At 41.4% G+C, this 18,262-nt stretch overlaps 1 protein-coding gene across 2 annotated transcripts in view; it reads right to left on the reverse strand.

The window, feature by feature from the left end:
* SYNPR (synaptoporin) overlaps nt 1-18,262 on the reverse strand; it is a 296,686-nt gene that overhangs the window by 97,811 nt on the left and 180,613 nt on the right. For both annotated transcript variants that reach the window (XM_068557841.1, XM_068557842.1), the window contains exon 3: nt 17,201-17,325. In XM_068557841.1, coding sequence (XP_068413942.1) covers nt 17,201-17,325 — 125 coding nt within the window. The remainder of the gene's footprint in view (nt 1-17,200; nt 17,326-18,262) is intronic.

The raw sequence follows: 18,262 nt of genomic DNA on the forward strand, positions 1-18,262 counted from the left end.
ACCTGTTCTCTTTTCATTTTTAAATTTCCATCATTGCCAGGCACCATGCTCAGCCCATAGTGAATGTTTCATCGATTAGCAAATCTCATCAGAGTGCACTGAGGAATGCTGCTTTAATGAGGTAACAGGGGTGGGGGGAAGTGATCAGGTGAACGTGTCAGGGATCAGATATAAAGAAAGATGAGTGGGGCTTCCCTGGTGGCGCAGTGGTTGAGAATCTGCCTGCCAATGCAGGGGACATGGGTTCAAGCCCTGGTCTGGGAAGATTCCACATGCCGCGGAGCAAGTAGGCCCGTGAGCCACAATTGCTGAGACTGCGCGTCTGGAGCCTGTGCTCCACAACAAGAGAGGCCGCGATAGTGAGAGGCCCGCGCACCGCGATGAAGAGTGGCTCCCGCTTGCCGCAACTAGAGAAAGCCCTCGCACAGAAACGAAGACCCAACACAGCCATGAATAGATAAATAAATTAAAAAAAAAAAAAAAAAGATGAGTGCACTGCTCTTCAAAAATTTTTGCCAGGAATACAAATGTCTAATAATTATATAACAACACACTCATCCTCACTAATAATTAAATATGTACCTCTATAGGATTCCATTATTGGGTAGAATGTGAAGAACCAGGCACCTTCATATCCTCCTGGTAGACATTTAATTGCTTTCTGGAGAGGAGTTTGGCAAAATCTCTGAAAATTTAAGGCTTATATACCTTTTGTCCCAGGAACTTACCTTACAAGTGAAGTTATAAAACTATGTTAATTGCAGCATTGTTTGTAACAGTGAAAAACTAAAACAACCTAAATATCTATCAATAAGTGATTGGCTTAATAAATTATGGTACAGCTATGAGGGCAAAGAATGTGGTAGGTCCATAAAAGCTGATGTGGGAGGATATTTACAGCTGTTTTTTTAAAAAATAAGAATTAATTTGCAAATGATATTTACACTGAAATCAGTTTGCATAAAAATGAGTACATTCAAAGAAAAAGTCTGAAATGATGCACATTGCAACTCTTGATAGTGATTATCTCTGAGAAGTTACATTAAGGAGGATTCTGATATTCTACTTCATTAGTTTTATACAATGGGGTTTTTATTTTTTATTGTTTGAATTTTTGAATTTCATTTTTTTTTTATACAGCAGGTTCTTATTAGTTATCCATTTTATACATATTAGCGTATATATGTCAATCCCAATCAATGGGGTTTTTTAGAACAGAAAAAATAACGTGTTCCCTTTTCTAATAAAAAAGAGATATTTAAAAATGTGGTTATAAACAACAGAATGTAAGTGTCTTAGACGATGGAATATCAAATGGTGGAAGAAAAGGTGGAAAATGAACCCCCAGTTCACTTACGTAGAGGCTGTTGAGCATAATTCTCAGCTAATTTCTAAAGAACCCTAGAGCTAATCAAGGACATCTCGGAAGAAGTCCGAACTCTGCACTTAAGGAAAAATGGTTCTCTGCACTTTTTCCTTATTTCTGATATCTCAGTGTTAGGCTTAAGGAGCGTTATAAGTAAAGATCCTTCACTGTGATCAAAGATGTTGAAGTCCCTCGATTGGTATCTGGGAAACCTCCACTCCCCAACTCCTGCTTCCCTCCACAATCCATCCCTTTGCCAGGGAAACGAGAATCTGTTGTGGCACTAAACCCTTCGGTGTAACTACATTCTTAGAAAACCCTGTCATTTATGTGAGTCCTTAACAGTCTCCAAGTGACAGCTGCTACTTTGGCATAGAATCTTTCAAATTAAAGAGTAAAATATTCTGCAAATGGTATGAGCAACAGCTCATTTCTTTCAAATTCTAGCCAGCTGCAAAAGGAAAAAGGGTGGTCATGATAGTCCCAGCCTGGGATTGTTTTGCCTTCAGAGTTTATTCCTGGACCTGGGAAACCAACTGGAAAATAAATGCCTGTAATTCTGAGTCCCAAGGAACACGATGTCCCCAAGAACCATTCCCTACATCCCTCTTGCCTGCCCAGCTTGCCTGCTGGTGGGGAGCAGACTCGAAGTCTAGGAGTGAGGAAAGAATCTCTGCTATTGTGGTGGTTTGTCAACTCAAGGACATCACTGCTGCCCCCCTCAGAGTGATGGTGAAGCACATGGCCTTTGAGGGAAGCCAAACCCAGCTGTTAAAAGTCTGGCCCTGCCACTTATTAGCTGTGTGGCCTTGGGCAAGTTATTCAACCTCAGTGAGCTTTAGTTTTCTCACCCGTCAAGTGGAGTTCAGAGTAGCTATCCCACTGGGATGTTGTCAGCACTAAAGCATACATGTGATGGGTTTTGTACAGTTCCTCACATATGGTAAAGTGACCAATAAATAGTGGCCTTTGTTTGATGATAATGATGTTGATGATGATCATCATCATTACCTTCATCATCATCTCCGTCATCATTCTTTGTTGTTAAAATAGAGGTTGGAGTAGTTGGTAAACAACTCCACTGAGACACCCACGGAAGTCACAAGACTTGGACAGGTTTCCAGGTTTGGCATTGACTAGTTGTGTAACCTTGAAAAAAGTTTTAAGGCTCTGTGTGCTATCTGCAAAATGGGGGGAAAATACTCTAGCTCTGCAGTGCTGCTTGTGACAGTCAAGGGGATAATGACCCTACCAATAACTGTCAGTCATTATATATATATGGAAATATATATATACATGTGTATGCGGGTATATACATATATACACACGTATATAAAATACACTACTACTTTTTGATTTCTGCCCTAACTACTACTTGGCCTAGGGAGGAAAGGCAACTACCACTTGCCTTTTCAGCCCCTTTTTGGGGGGACATTGTCAAAAGCACATTATGGGGGGGAGGTAGTGAAATTGCTAGTTTGTCCATTACTGCCAAATTTAAATTACCATTTGCTTTTTCATCACTTATTGTTTTTCATTCTAAGAGAAATATAGATCACAACAGGAAATTTGGGAATAACAGAAAATAGAAACATTCATTTGCTTAGTCATGGTACTTTCCTTTTTCTATTTTATCCTGTTAAGTATGATAAATAAGGCAAGTGTTTGCTTAAACCAAAGTGTAACCCCAAATATTTAAAAAAAATCTGTCAGTGTTAAATCACAAAGTATTAGGCAATTGCAAATTGAAGTTCTACCTATTTATTTCTCCTTGAATCAGCAGTTCTCCAATTTCTGTGTGCCTAGGAGTCATTTGGGACTTCGGAAGTGTCAATCCTGGGCCCCAGCAGCAGTCATGCTGATTAGGTAGGTCCGGGCTAGGATCTTGGGATCTCCATTTTTAACAAGCTTTCTACATGGTATGCAGGTTTGGGGTGGGGGGGTCCCTGAACCTGACTTTGAGAGACAGTCTAAAGTCCCGACTCAGGTCCAGGCCTCTGAATTCCCACAGCCGTATCCTGGAAGAGGAATTAGGAATGCAAAGCCCAGCCTCACAGATGTTACCATTTGATGCCCCAGGCCCCCGTGCATTTGCTTTTCCGTTCTGACTGCCCAGCATCTGGCCAGCAAGGCAGTTGAGCATTTGTCTCCTTTTTGAGCTCATGGTCCCCAGAGAATTCAATTCTGCTCACAGCTCACAAAATGCCATTCTCTGAGGGAAGGGGTGGGGCTGGGGAAGGATGGGGCACACAGGTCTCCATCACTCAAATGACACCAGCTGGACCTCCTAAAGTATACTGTGTGACTTCTGGCCACCTGCTTGATAGCTCCAGGGAATGCGAAGAATGCTCCAATATTCCTCTGGTTCCCAAAGAGAAGGAAGCAGAGACGGAGGTTAATAGGATGGAGCACGCACCTAACATTTCCAAGGGACATACAGACAGATGTGAGTGGGATGTTTCCTTCTGACATTCCTGGGCTATTGCTATAGCTGAATTCCTTTATCCTTGTCTAGGCAACTCAACCCTCGTCCCCCACCTCCTGCCCCCAATTCTAGGAAAGAAAACAGCTGAAAGGAAGAACTAGAACTTGTTTTTTATAACTTTGAAAAAAGCGATGTTTGCATTCTTCTAGGGAGTAGCGCTTCTCCCAGGTAATAAGGCTCTGCCCACCACACTGCCCCACACCTGCTCTGTAAAATGACACACAGGGAGACGGAGAACTACAGAAAAGGCTCACCCAGCATACACTGATTTAATCTCTGCCACTTGTCACCTCCCTATGGGAGCTCAACAGAAACAACAGCCTTGATTATATAACCTGCAATTATTTTCAGAAAGTGCCCAAATCCCGGTTTTAAAAGCCCTGTTCAGATTTGACCGAAATAGGATAAATATCAGAGGAAGCCCTATGAGGCTGAAAGAAAAGGACATATAGAGTAAGTCTGTTGAATTTATATATTTTCTTCTGCTCTCTCTGAAGCAGCAGTGGCTGGGGTGCTATCCGGGTTCCCAGCTGAGGTCAAGTATAACTGTTCCCCCTAAAAGGAAGTTAGGAAAATGTATTTCTGCTTTCATAGAATTAGAGGTCTAATTCTCTTAAGAAAAGTTTGCTCATTTTGTAGATGAGGAAACTGCTGTTCAGAGAGGAACTCTGTGCTGGCCATTGCCTGCTTGTTCTCAGTTCCATGACCTGCTCCTCCCCTGCTCTGCTCTGCATCTCAGGGGCCTGATTTCCTTTCCAACTGGCTTTCAGCTAGGCTGGGCCAATGGGAAGCTCTGATGGGAGGCTAGAGGGCAGGAGCAAGGGAGAAGCCAGAATATCTCTCCCCCTCTTTCTCTTGCTGCTTTGGGTCACATGCCCAGCAGTGGCTGCATCTCTACCTTGGTTCATGCTCCTCTGGACACCTCCATCCATGGTCCCAGCTTCTGTCACACAGGTGCCCCATCTTGTGCTCTAATAAGATCACCTCTCCCTTTACACCTCTTGCCCAGGGGTCAGTAAACTTCTCTTTTTAAAGGAACAGATAGTAAATACTTCAGGCTTTTCGAGCCAATGGGCAAAACCAAGGATATATTGTAGGTACTTACACAACTATAATGTTTAAAATGGAATCATTAAAAAACGTAAAGCCATTCTTAGCTCACGGACTAAGTAAAAGCAGGCTGCAGGCTGGCTGGATTTGGCTCAAGGGCTTGACTTTGCCATCCACGCTCTGGGCTTAGGGGTTGTGGTGGATTCCTAGTCCCTAATCTCTGGATTGCCTCCTGATCCAAGCCCTGCCTCCCTAGTTCCCTATATTAACTTTTTAAAATTGAATCACTTGGCATGAGGTCTCCTTTCCTGACTGGACCCTGACTGATAGAGGCAATGATTTGTTTCAAACCATATTCCATGAAGAGGAATTATTAAGTACTTCATATACTTCTTATTGCTTTCAGAAACGCATTCACACACATGTCTCGATGGAATCGTGTAAGTTTCCTTCCAAGTTAAGTCAGCTGGCTGCCTACTTGTGTTTTGACTGTCCTGGATGACATGCAGTGTTGAAAAACTAGTGACCCTTCCCAAGGGGTTGCCCACAGCTAATGCTGGGAACAAGAAACTGAAAATATTAAAGCTGATCCCCAGACTGACCAAATGCTACCCAACATCACTGGCAAAAGATGACAAACCGGGCTGGGTTGTAGATGCAAATTGCCGGAAGAGGTGAGGCGTGGATGACCATGCGAATCTGACGCGCTACGTACCACACAGTACCCTCCCCACTGCGTCCACATGTGTCTAACCCCCCACTGTCTCTTCCCTGCACAGTTGCAGCTGCCTCCTAACCGGCCTCCCTGACTTCACCCCGCCCCATGCTCCCTTAAGACTATCTTCATAGCTGCAAGCCAGATCTTTTAAAAACATAAATTGCATGGCTCCACTGCACAAAACCTCCAATGACTTCCCATCTCACTCAGTATAAAATCCCAATTCGTCACGTTATCTCACCAGACCCTGTGTGATCCAGCTGCTGCCCTCTTCTTCCAGCTCATCTCCTCCCTCCCTCCTCCTCCTCCTCCTCCTCCTTCCAACCTACAGTGCTGGTGTCCCTCGCTGGCTCCCAGACTCTCCCCAAGCTCAGATGTCAGGCCCCCGCACTGGCTCTGCCCTCTCCCCGGTACACACCCTCAGGGATCTCTGAGGAGCACAGCTCTCTCTTCTCTCTCTCTTAATTCTTGCAGGTCTGCACTCCACTGTCACTTCATCAGAGAGATTTTCCCCAGCCAGCTAATCTAATACAGCACAGTTCCACTCGTCGTCTTATCTCCTCCGCATGGCACATGCTGTTCCCTTGGCTTAGATCATTCCTCCTCTCCTCCTTTGGTTTTTTTTGGTGTGTTTTAAAATTAAAAAAAAAATTTTTTTTATTGAAGTATAGTTGATTTACAATGTTGTGTTTAATTTCTGCTGTACAGCAAAGTGATTCAGTTATACATATATATATATATATTTTTTTTTTTCATATTCTTTTCCATTATGGTTTATCACAACAGGATATTGAATATACTTCCCTGTGCTATACAGTAGGACCTTGTTGTTTATCCATCCTATATATACTAGTTTGCATCTGCTAATCCCCAACTCCCAATCCTTCCCTGCCCACCTCCCTTCTTCTCCTCTTTCAACTGATGGTTAAATGCCATCTCCTCAGGGAGGCCCTTCTGGATCATCCTATATGGATAGGTGTCCTTTAACCCTCTCCATCCCCATTTCACATTTCTGTACAATGTTCACCTTTTCTTATAAACCGCCACTACTTTAAGTGTGTGTGTGTGTGTGTGTATGAGTGTGTGTGTATGTGAGTGTGTGTGTACGTGAGTGTGTGTGTATGTGAGTGTGAGTGAGTGTGTGTGTGTTCTTTGTCTAGCTCTGTAATGTCTTCTCCCTTCCTCCCATTCCCAAATGATTGTAAATTTCATGAGGAAGAGGCTGTGTCTACTTTACCAACCAATACATACCAAGTGCCTATATAGTTCAGGGCCTTGTACACTCTTAAGTGCTCAGTAAATATTTATGGAGAGAAAGAATAAATGATCCAACATGGGATCAGTCACAGATCTAGGAGAGATGATTAAAGAGTCTCCCCAATGTATTAGAAGCCATTGGTTGCCCACTCATATCTCTCTGGTACTCACCATTTCTGTATATGATGATGGCTTTCTAAAGCAAGCATCATGATCTCTGCCTGAAGGCTTTCACGGGCTGCAAGTGCATGCTTGGTCTGCATGCACTGCTGGGGAGTTAATGCCTGTAGGAGCAGCTTTTGATGGCCAACAGGAGTTGGTAGATAATTACCCCAGCTTCATTACTTGCCAGAAGTGAAGCATGTTATCCACGCTTTCCTGGAAGTCTCAGTTGCCCCAGGGCCCACCGTGGTACCTTGCTCATTAATCCACCCTTCACTGGCTTTTTTCCCTTCCTTGTCTCACTACCCCACACCTTACTGGTATTTCCAGGGATCACCTGCCAAGAAAACTACAAATCCTTGTCTCCGCATGTGCTTTTGGGAGAACCCAAACTAAGACATCCTTCTATGGAACTCCCCACCACTGTCCTTTTGGAGAAGTGCTGCAACAAAAATGTTCCCATTCTATCAGTTACTCAGGTTGCCAGGGGAACAGTGCGGTGGGGATGGAGTAAATGAATTGGTCATTCTCTAATTTTTTAATTTAACCCATTCCGTGGCAGCAGCCAGTGTGCCACATTTTCTGTGATCTCTGCAGACATTCCCTACAAATGATAGCTCCTCTCTTTATTGTAGATATCTCCAAATAGGACTGTCCTTGGTCTACAGCTGTACTCTGTCAGTTTCTTGCACCAAATTCTATTGATACAATTAACAGCAAGGAAGATACCATTCAGTGAATACTTGATGTGCGCCAGACTCTGTTGCACAAACAACTTGTATGACCTAATTGAATGATTACAACCATACTATGAGGAAAGTACTCTCATTTTCTGCTTAGAGTAGAAAACCTAGGCCCAGAGAGACTATAACTTGCCCATCTGCTGGGTGGCAGAGCTTGGATGTGAAGCCAGGGGTGTGGCCAGAGATCCACCATTAATCCTTTGGCTATACCATCTTCCAATCTCCCCATCTGCCTGCCCCAGAGAACCACCAGGTCTCACCACATCCAAAATTTATTTGAAGGCATAACATTAAAATGAGATACTGTAGTTATAAAGTTTCTGAAATTTTAGCCAAAAAGAGTGAAACCCTCTGGTAATGAGAAACAATAAACACATGCTCAAATGTAATTGCAAATGCAGCATTTCCTGAACACAAGATATAAAAAATTGCAGCTCTTAACATTTTTATTTTCCCCAATTTGGCCTTTACGATAAAAAAGAGTTTATCACCATTGCTCTAGGACAAGGATCTTAGGGGAAAAATGTTTTTCCCCATGACAGAGCTAGCATTACCAAATAAAGGCCCAAACTCCACAGCTTTCCTGGCATCAACCTCCACTCCACCTGTCCCCACGTTCCAAACAGAAGCGGGCGAATCAGAGCAAGTGGCCAGAGTCATAGACAGAACAGTGCTTCTGCAGCCGGTGCCCAGCAAGCCGCCCCGGCTCGCCCTTCCCTCAACACAGAAGACCCATCATAAATTCTGTTTCAAGGATCACAAAGATCAGACTCAGAATCTCATTCTCCCATCCCACTCCCACCGAACAACCCCGGGAAGATCATGCTTGTGCCACTGAGTGTTTCTGTTCTGTACTTTGGGAGGCTTTCATTCTCCCATTAGTTTAATGAGAAAAAAAAATACAGGCCCGATAAGAATACCTTCCAGGGCAACCCAAATAAGCATCAAAGAGTTAAAGCAAGTTAATAAATGAGAGATAGTTAAATATGTACACATCTCTTAATGTTTGCATATTGGGAGAGAGAGGGATGGGGAAGTTCCCATTCTGCGTAAAATATAACATAATAAAGGGGTCATTTTGTCGTCTTGTGGGTCATTTTGCTAATTAACTAGAATATCTTCTTCAGCTCTCTATTTTTAATTACCTTTTCCTGGTAATGAAAGTAAAAACAATATACTAAAAGAGACTTTATTGAGTGCCAGGTCTTGTTTTAACCATTTCCTATACATGATTTATTTAATACAACATTACTATGAAATAGTTAACACTGTCTCTGTTTTCCAGACAAGGAACAGAGGTGGTAAGCAATATTCTCAACAAAACACAGCAAGGAAGTTCCAGAGTGGGGATTTGAACCCAGGCAATCCACCTCTAGAGTTCAAGCTACATTATGTTGCTTCAGTAAATTCACAGGGTAAAAAGTCATAAAACTTATTGGAGAAAATCTGGAAAATGTGGACAAGTGTACAAAGAATATTTGATGCATTCATAATCTCACCACCTAGAAATAAATTAACATGTTGACGCAGTGATCATGACATAATCTCTATAAATAGGACATAGTTTTTGTTGTTATCCCAAGTGAAAAGCTGTGTGGTTAATCACCAAATTTGGAGAATATATTTGCGGTGGACTGACAAACCATGGAGTATGTCTTAGACAAAATTCATTTTGGAGGCCTCATGGATCACCTCCCAAATCTAAGCAATCATCTATTTTTCAGAAACCAAGGTTGAGTACATGCTATTATGACTGTCAATTGGAAAAGACCTACCACATATGCTAAGATACCATGAACAGAGAAAACCAACTGTGGCTTCAAATTTGAAACCTGAACTGAAAACCACTGAAGGAGATTTCTGACCAAGCTGGTTTTCATACGAGCAACAGTGTACAACATCTTTTAGAGTGAGAGAAAATAGGGATCGACCTGTCTATCTATCTATCCACCTATCTATCTGTACCTCTCTCTCTCTTTACCTATCTATCCATCCACCTGTCCATCCATCCATCCACCCACCCACTCACCTACCCATTCATCCATCCACTTTCTTTAATGTTGGTAATTCACACAATGGTAGTGTCTTAGGTTGGATTACCCAGAAGCAGACCCTGAGATCAAGATTTGAGTGCAACTTGTTTTTGGAAGATTCATCTCTGGAAACACCAATAGGCCAGTGGAGAATTGAGACAGGAAAGGGAAAGCAGGTAGTAAAAGGTGTGTTAATGACCATGTTTCCACTGTGGGAAGTACCTGCTGGGTTCTTCTGAGAGATGGTGTGGGACCTGGCTCAGAGCTGTGCCCCAGGAGAGGTGAGGCACTTACGATATTTATCCTCCAACTCACATTTGTCATTGGATGAAGGCTGCTCCAGGAGATATTAACTCCCCAGCATTTCTGGCCTGCCCTGCATACTGACCAAGCAAGTTCCTGTGGCTTGAGAAAGCCCTTTAACAGCTATATGGGTTTACAATAAAAAGTGTAGGTGTGAATCGTGAGGGACTAACAGGTATGGGCAATGGCAGCATGTGGCTACAGCCAGCTAGTATAAAATGAAACAAAACTGGAATCATTATATATATATATATATATATATATATATATATATATATATATATATATCTCCTTAAATGTTATTTGAGGAAATGACTTTCAGTGTCTGCCTACCACATTTTATTTAACTGATTCCCTATTTTTGGACACATAAGTTATTTCTAATTTTGAGGTACTTAGAATAATTCAACAATAAATACCTTTGTACACACTTCTTTCTCTATATCTCTGGTTATTTCTTTAGGATAAATTAATCAAGGGCAATTTTGTTAATTATCTAAAGCAGGGATTACTAATCCCATATCTAGAAGAGTGCTTGACATTGATAGAAAACTCAGTATCTTTTTTTATCCTGACAGGCGACTCCAGACATAAAAGTGACATAACAACTTAATTTACTTTTTATGATGAATCTGCTGTTATTCTCTATACTCAGTTGTTCTCAAATGATGGAAGATTTTTACGCCTTTATTATGGAAACCTTTTTGACCGTCTAGCCAAGGTGGCAAGTTTATCACCCTTCATCAAATGAGCTGATTACTTTCAAGAAGCCAGAGGTGAACGCCTTCTCTATAAGAAGGTCATTAACAACCTTGCTCTCTTTCTTCACAAACATCATCTCACACAGGCTTAAGGGAAAATGGTTCGAGCCTTAGCATTTTGCATTTTACTTGTCTGAGGGAAAAACATACCGAATTCTATTTGCCATTGTCCAACAGCCTGGCATGCTTTCCTTCCTACGGAAATATCTCATGAAATTCCTTAATGACCACCATTCATTACCTCCAATGGCCTTTTAGCTTTCACTTTTCTTTGAAGTGCTGAGTGGTATCACTCATTCATGACGTATCCCTACCTTCTGTGAAGCCTACACTTGCCTGGTTGTCCCACCCCTTTTCCTTCTGGCTCTTCTTGCTCTCGCTCAGTCACTGCTCTCCTTCCTTTCTTCTAAGTGTGGGCATCTCCCAGAGCTTAGCCCTGTGTGCCCACTCTTCCATCTGTCTTGAAGACCTCTCTTCATCTAGGACTTACTTTTCACTCCATGAAGATGACTCTTGGAGCCCCATTTCCAGGCTTACCCTATCTCTTCTTACATGGGGTTCAAGCATGAAACTTCTTGATAGAAAACACAAACTCAGCATGATCAAATCCAAATTTATCTTCTCCACTTTAAAATGGTTTTCCTTATTATTCTCTCCTTACCTTCTTGGGACTCTTTCCCCATATTCAATCACATAGGAGTTCAAGGTCTTCTAAAATATTGTCCAAAGTCATCTTTCCAGCTTTATCACTTTACTCCATCATCATTTTTGGCTCTACTCAGCATGCTTCAAACAACCTGAACACTGCCTTCTTCAGTTTTTATTCAAATTAGTAGATCATATTACACAACATATGAAATCCAAAATCTTGAGTTTGATTTTCTATGTGATGCTGAACAAATTTCTCTCAGCTCAGTCTTCTCAAACGGAACCTCAGATCCCCCCTTCATAGATATGGTGCAATAATTATGTAGTATACTGTGACCCTTCAAAACTAACCTTTGCCATGAAAACTTTTATTCCCATAGTCCCTAAGCTCTCCACTCTGATTTCCTCTGTTGTGTGACAGGCATCATATATAAATGCAAAGTGTTAGGTGGCATTCCTCAAGTAGGCTTCCTCCAAATGTGTTAAATTTCTTTAAAATAAGAAACTCTACTTCCCATTTTTGTGTATAAATAAAGTGCTAAAAATATTGAACACAGAACCCCCCAAATTATCAAAATGAGTTTTCTATGAAAGTAGCATATTACAGTAGATGAGAAAAACAGTTAAATGCTGTTTGTTCATTTTAATCACAGACCAAACAGGTCAGCTGACAAATGTTTTATTCCCATAGTAAAAGGACATATTGCTGAATTAAATTCCTTCTGATAGAAGCGTGCATGAAAAATGCATACATGTGGTGGTGTGAAGGAATTACAGTTTGGGCATATTTATTGGAAGCAGCACATGAATATTTTGTAAATTATCTATCATTTTGTAAATTGACATTATCTCACATTTGATAATCTGATAAGGAAGTTAAGTAGCTTCCTTTGATCTGTCATTTACAGACTAATTGTTTTTGTTCAAATGACCTGGCATTAGAGTTTACTGTCTTCCTTGTGTTTGCAATAAACAGAATAATCAGAAACTGCTGAATACTCTCGTTTTGTTTCTAAGATTATGATCAAATCATTGACATTGGTTTGTAAAATTTTATTTATTTATTTATATTATTTTTTTAATAGATCTTTATTGGAGTATAATTGCTTCACAATACTGTGTTAGTTTCTGTTGTACAACAAAGTGAATCAGCCATATGCATACATATATTCCCATATCCCCTACCTTTTGAGCCTCCCTCCCACCCTCCCTATCCCACCTCTCTAGGTCGTCGCAAAGCACCGAGCTGATCTCCCTGTGCTATGCTGCTGCTTCCCACTAGCTGACTATTTTACATTTGGTAGTGTATATATGTCGATGCTACTCTCACTTCGCCCCAGCTTCCCCCTCCCCGCAAGTCCGTTCTCTATGTCTATGTCTTCATTCCTGCCCTGCCACTAGGTTCATCAATACCATTTTTTTTTTTTAGATTGCATATATATGTTAGCATACAGTATTTGTTTTTCTCTTTCTGACTTACTTCACTCTGTATGACAGACTCTAGGTCCATCCACCTCACTACAAATAACTCAATTTCATTTCTTTTTATGGCTGAGTAATATTCCATTGTATATATGTGCCACATCTTCTTTAACCATTCATCTGTTGGTGGACGTTTAGGTTATTTCCACGTCCTGGCTATTGTAAATAGTGCCACAATGAACACTGTGATACACGTCTCTTTTTGAATTATGGTTTTCTCAGGGTATATACCCAGTAGTGGGATTGCTGGGTCATATGGTAGTTCTATTTTTAGTTTTTTAAGGAACCTCCATACTGTTCTCCATAGTGGCTGTATCAATTTACATTCCCAGCAACAGTGCAGGAAGGTTCCCTTTTCACCACACCCTTTCCAGCATTTACTGTTTCTAGATTTTTTGATAATGGCCATTCTGACTGGTGTGAGGTGACACCTCATTGTAGTTTTGATTTGTATTTCTCTAATAATTAGTGATGTTGAGCTTCTTTTCATGTACCTCTTGGCCATCTGTATGTCTTCTTTGGTATATTTAGGTGTTCCTCCCATTTTTTGATTGGATTGTTTGTTTTTTTGATATTGAGCTCCATGAGCTGTTTGTATATTTTGGAGATTAGTCTTTTGTCCGTTGTTTCAGTTGCAAATATTTTCTCCCATTCTGTGGGTTGTCTTTTCGTCTTGTTTATGGTTTCCTTTGCTGTGCAAAGACATTGGCTTGTAAAATTTTAGAAGAAAATAACTTTTTGATGATTTCCATCACCAGCATCTTGCTAAACCACCTTACTTCTGAAACAAATGACTTCAGAGTAATCTGAATAAATTCTAGATGTGTCTCTTACTACTGTAATATTCCCCGAAAAGATAGTGGCACAATATTTTAAAGTACCCAAATGCACAAGTGAAATTGCAACTCTAGTAAAATTGGGCCTCTTTGGAATGTATATCTCCTACATGGACATTAATGGGACAAAAAGGTAAGACATTCTGTGGGAGGAGATAGGCTAATCTTGATTTCTTAAAAGTATAGACAGTAAATATTGTACAGATGTGATCTGCAGAGTGGCAAAAGCTTTCTTGCTTTTTTCTAGAATGGTGGTTTTTAAAATGCTTCTAGGAGACCTAGGGTTCTGAAGAGATATTACAAGCGTGGTACAGCTGGGGGTGGGCAATGTGTGTGGCAGGGAGAGGGCTCAGGAAGACCAGCTGGATGCTTCAAGTCCCCTTCCTCCTCTTGTTTAACTTTTTCAATGACTCATATCTGTTATATAGAGAGAGCTTCAGAGCAAGATAAGGTATGGAAGAAAAGTTCTGCTGTTAAAAAAAAAAAAAAATGGTTCATAATTTTTGTTTCAGAACCCAAGTAAAACTCTTTCAGATGAGCAGGCCACTATACTTACATATGGTAATAAACCTTTTTATCCAGTTTCTCCAGTTGTTTTTAATTGGGCCAGTAACATGGCTTAGGAAGAAAATGAAGAAGCCCAAGCCTGGAAAATGTTTGTGTGAAAGCCCTTTTCAAATTGTTCACTTAGCTAAGGGCTGCGTGAAGTTAGATATCACGCTGCTCTCCACCACCACCCCAACCTAGGCACTGGTTTTCCAACTACACAGGTTTCTTTACTGGTATCTTTTAGTTTGAGGGACAGAGAGACCTGTGTTCAATGTTCAGCGACCTGTTGCTCTTTAAATACTAAGGGACTGGGACTTCCCCAGTGGCGCAATGGTTAAGAATCCGCCTGCCAATGCAGGGGACATGGGTTCGATCCCTGGTCCAGGAAGATCCCACATGCCACGGAGCAACTGAGCCCGTGTGCCACAACTACTGAGCCTGTGCTCTAGAGCCCGCAAGCCACAACTACTGAAGCCCACGCGCCTAGAGCCCGTGCTCCGCAACAAGAGAAGCCACCGCAATGAGAAGCCCCTCCACCGTAACAAAGACCCAACACAGCCAATAAATAAATAAGTAAATAAATTTATAAAAAAAAAAAAAATTAAGGGACTGATCTTCAAGTCATCTGCTTCTACCATATCTCTTGGTGGGAAATCCTGGTAGAAAGCAATGCAGACCTTACAATGTCACGAATAATGTTACTAAGCATCCCACCCCTGTTGCTCAGCCAGAGAAAATTCTCATCTCCTCTTCTAGATCCCCTGTGTTGATGAGTAAGCATGCATGCTTGGCCATTCCACACTAAAGCCAAGGAGTTCCTCCAGAACCTTCAGATGGGTCAAGCATCCCCACTCCCACTTCCACTAGCATAGGAAGCTCTTATTACTAAATTACCAGGCATTCTATACTTAATATTTCTCTGTTTTGGACTCCTTATTAGTTAATTAGGAGAGTATCTACTTGAGCAGAGGTGTTTGCAACTTTTATCACTGTATGACTCTTAAAAACCATTTAATACATTGGTATAAATGCCCTGTCTGCGTGATTCATTGGCTGTGAACTGAGTCACTTTTGTTTTGGACTAGGAAAAGTTCACTAGATCAGTATACTAAGGATGCATTCCATGATATACAAATCTTCTGAGATGCTCAGTGAGAACGGGTTTCTGTGGCCAAATATGTTTGGGGAAATATTGTGTTCTTGGTGATTCAAAATGTGTATTAGAATGGCAAAGTGCTAAGAAGTATTTCTTAAACTTATTTTATCATATAATTTAAAAATTCTGGGACTTCCCTGGTGGCACAGTGGTTAAGAATCCGTCTGCCAATGCAGGGGACACGGGTTCGAGCCCTGGTCTGAGAAGATCCCATATGCCACTGAGCAACTAAGCCCGTGCGCCACAACTACTGAGCCTGCGCTTTAGAGCCCGCGAGCCACAACTACTGAGCCCGCGTGCAGCAACTACTGAAGCCCACGCACCCAGAGCCCATGCTCTGCAACAAGAGAAGCCACCGCAATGAGAAGCCCGCGCACCATAATGAAGAGTAGCCCCCGCTCGCCACAACTAGAGAAAGCCCATGCGCAGCAACGATGACCCAACACAGCCAAAAATAAATAAATAAATAAATAAATTTGTATTAAAAAAATTCTGCCTCCCTCCCTCCCTCTCTCCTTCCTTCCCTCTCTCCCTCTTATTCTCTATCTCTTTCTTCTTACTTTCTTCCTCTTTTCCTTTCTTTTTAGAAACATTAAATATCTAGGGATCCATGGGAAAGATTTTGGAAAACACTGTACTTGCCTATTTAAGAAAAGTTTTTAGGGGCTAATTTCTACTATTCTCTGTAATTCCAGAGCCAGCACTGTATCTGGCACAGAATGAATATTTGACAAATGTTTGCTAAATTGAAGGGCACACGTGAGAGTATATTAATAAGATGTCAAAATATTATGTTGAAAGTGTTTTACAAAATCACGCCAGTTATTTGGTACCAAGTGCTTGGTACTTTTACAGAAACAAATTATTTAGAAATTGAATTCAATTAATCCACTTTGGGTAGATGGATCAGAATCACAGGATGTCTGATGTGGGACAAGTCCTAGTAGGTATCTAGTCATCATTTTATAGACAGGTCTTACCTTTCATAGTGAACTTATAAAGAGGTTGAAAGAGTTATCTCAAGCAACTGAAGTAGATGTGAGTCCTGGGCTTAACCCGAGTGGGCTCAAACACTGACTCTGCCACCTACTGGCCAAGGGAATGTGGGCAAATGTATCTGCACCTCAGTTTCCTCATTTGAAAATGGCGATGGTACTTGTACTCCCCTCAAAAGGTCACTGTGATGACTTAATGATATTTAAGCTAAGCACAATGGCACATGGAAACAGTATTAGCTATTAATATCATGAAACGCATTACCAGCCAGGATCGCATAGTCAGTATGAAATGAGAGGTGACCACACAATTCTAGAGAGAATTTGGGAGACCTTAAAGAATTATGGACGGGGAGGAAGAAATTGTATAACTGAGGTCTCCATATTGATGGACCCCAATACTGGGCAATCTGTAGCATTTTTTTGGGGAGGGAGAGTTAATTCTCATTTGAAAGTACAACTCCCATGGAATAATTTTTCCCAGGGTAGGGTGTTAGGTGGGCATTTTACTTGTTTGGGCATTCTGCAGGCTCAGGAAGAATCCTCTCTTTTTACTCGGAAGTCCCTGGGAGATTGCATTTTTTAAAGAAACCACAGAAAGAAGAAAGTGCCCTGCCCCTCCGAGAGACGAGTGAGCACAAGTCACCATTCCCTACCTGAACGGGTAGGCAAATGCTACGTCAATGCTGAGGTTACTTTCCGTCTTGTTGACACAGTCCACACTCAGCCGCAGGCCTCCGGAATAGCCACCGCATGTTGCAAATGCAAAGATTGCAAAAAGCTGTGGAGAACAAAGAAACAAAAGAGAAGGCGGCTATTAGGATGGTGCTGATCTCACGAGATCTGTCAACAGGAGCTCAGTGTCTCACACTGAGAAAGGTTGGAGTTCTTCTAAAGTGCGGCATCTTATTTGGTTCAGGCTGGAATGAAGGCCAGGGTGATGATGGGGAATGGGGTGGTGGGGTCTGAAAAAATTGTCTGGAAAGTTGGAGTAATTTTGTTTGTAGAAAAATTAAACACAAGGACAAAATATCTGTGTTTGAGGCCAAATATCGGTGTAAAGAGCTGGCACACCTCAGAAGGTAGAGAAGGTAATCTCACATCAAAGGCTCTGGAGAGCTACACACCAAGGGATTAATGATGGATATCTCCAGGTGGGAAGAATTTGGTATGTTTCCTTGCTTGCTTCTTTTTGTTTATCTGTATTTTTTGCAATACACATGTTTTGTCTTTTGGAATAATACAGATTTTTAAAAATGCATAGTTGGAGAATTTTAGAGTTGATGGGTGGAGGAAGAGGAGGTGAGTATCTAAAATATGCTCTTCCAGAGGACAAGATCTCAGTATATGTCAGCCTCAATGCCCCTTAGGTGGTTACAACTGTATTCCTTGCTCTTTCTGAGTCAACTACTAAAAGGTTCAGCTGGTTACGAACTAATGTCATAGTCTATCCTAGTGTAGAACATGCATTTATGGGAATTAGGTACTGAAAATTAAGAGCAGGAACTCAGAGAAGTCTTCCAGAGAGAAGATACATCTGAGAAGGTGAGAATGGCCTAAGATGGGAAGGAAACAAATGCCAAACTTGGCCCACTTAGTTTGGCTAAATTCAAAAGAACTTCCTGCTCATTTCCAAAGAAAGTCAATCAAGTGCACTTAACACTCACCCATTCTGTAATACTCCCATTTATTTTATTTTAATTTTGGAACTCAGCTTC

The sequence above is a fragment of the Eschrichtius robustus genome, chromosome 12 (genome assembly GCF_028021215.1).
Source record: "Eschrichtius robustus isolate mEscRob2 chromosome 12, mEscRob2.pri, whole genome shotgun sequence".
Taxonomy (NCBI): domain Eukaryota; kingdom Metazoa; phylum Chordata; class Mammalia; order Artiodactyla; family Eschrichtiidae; genus Eschrichtius; species Eschrichtius robustus.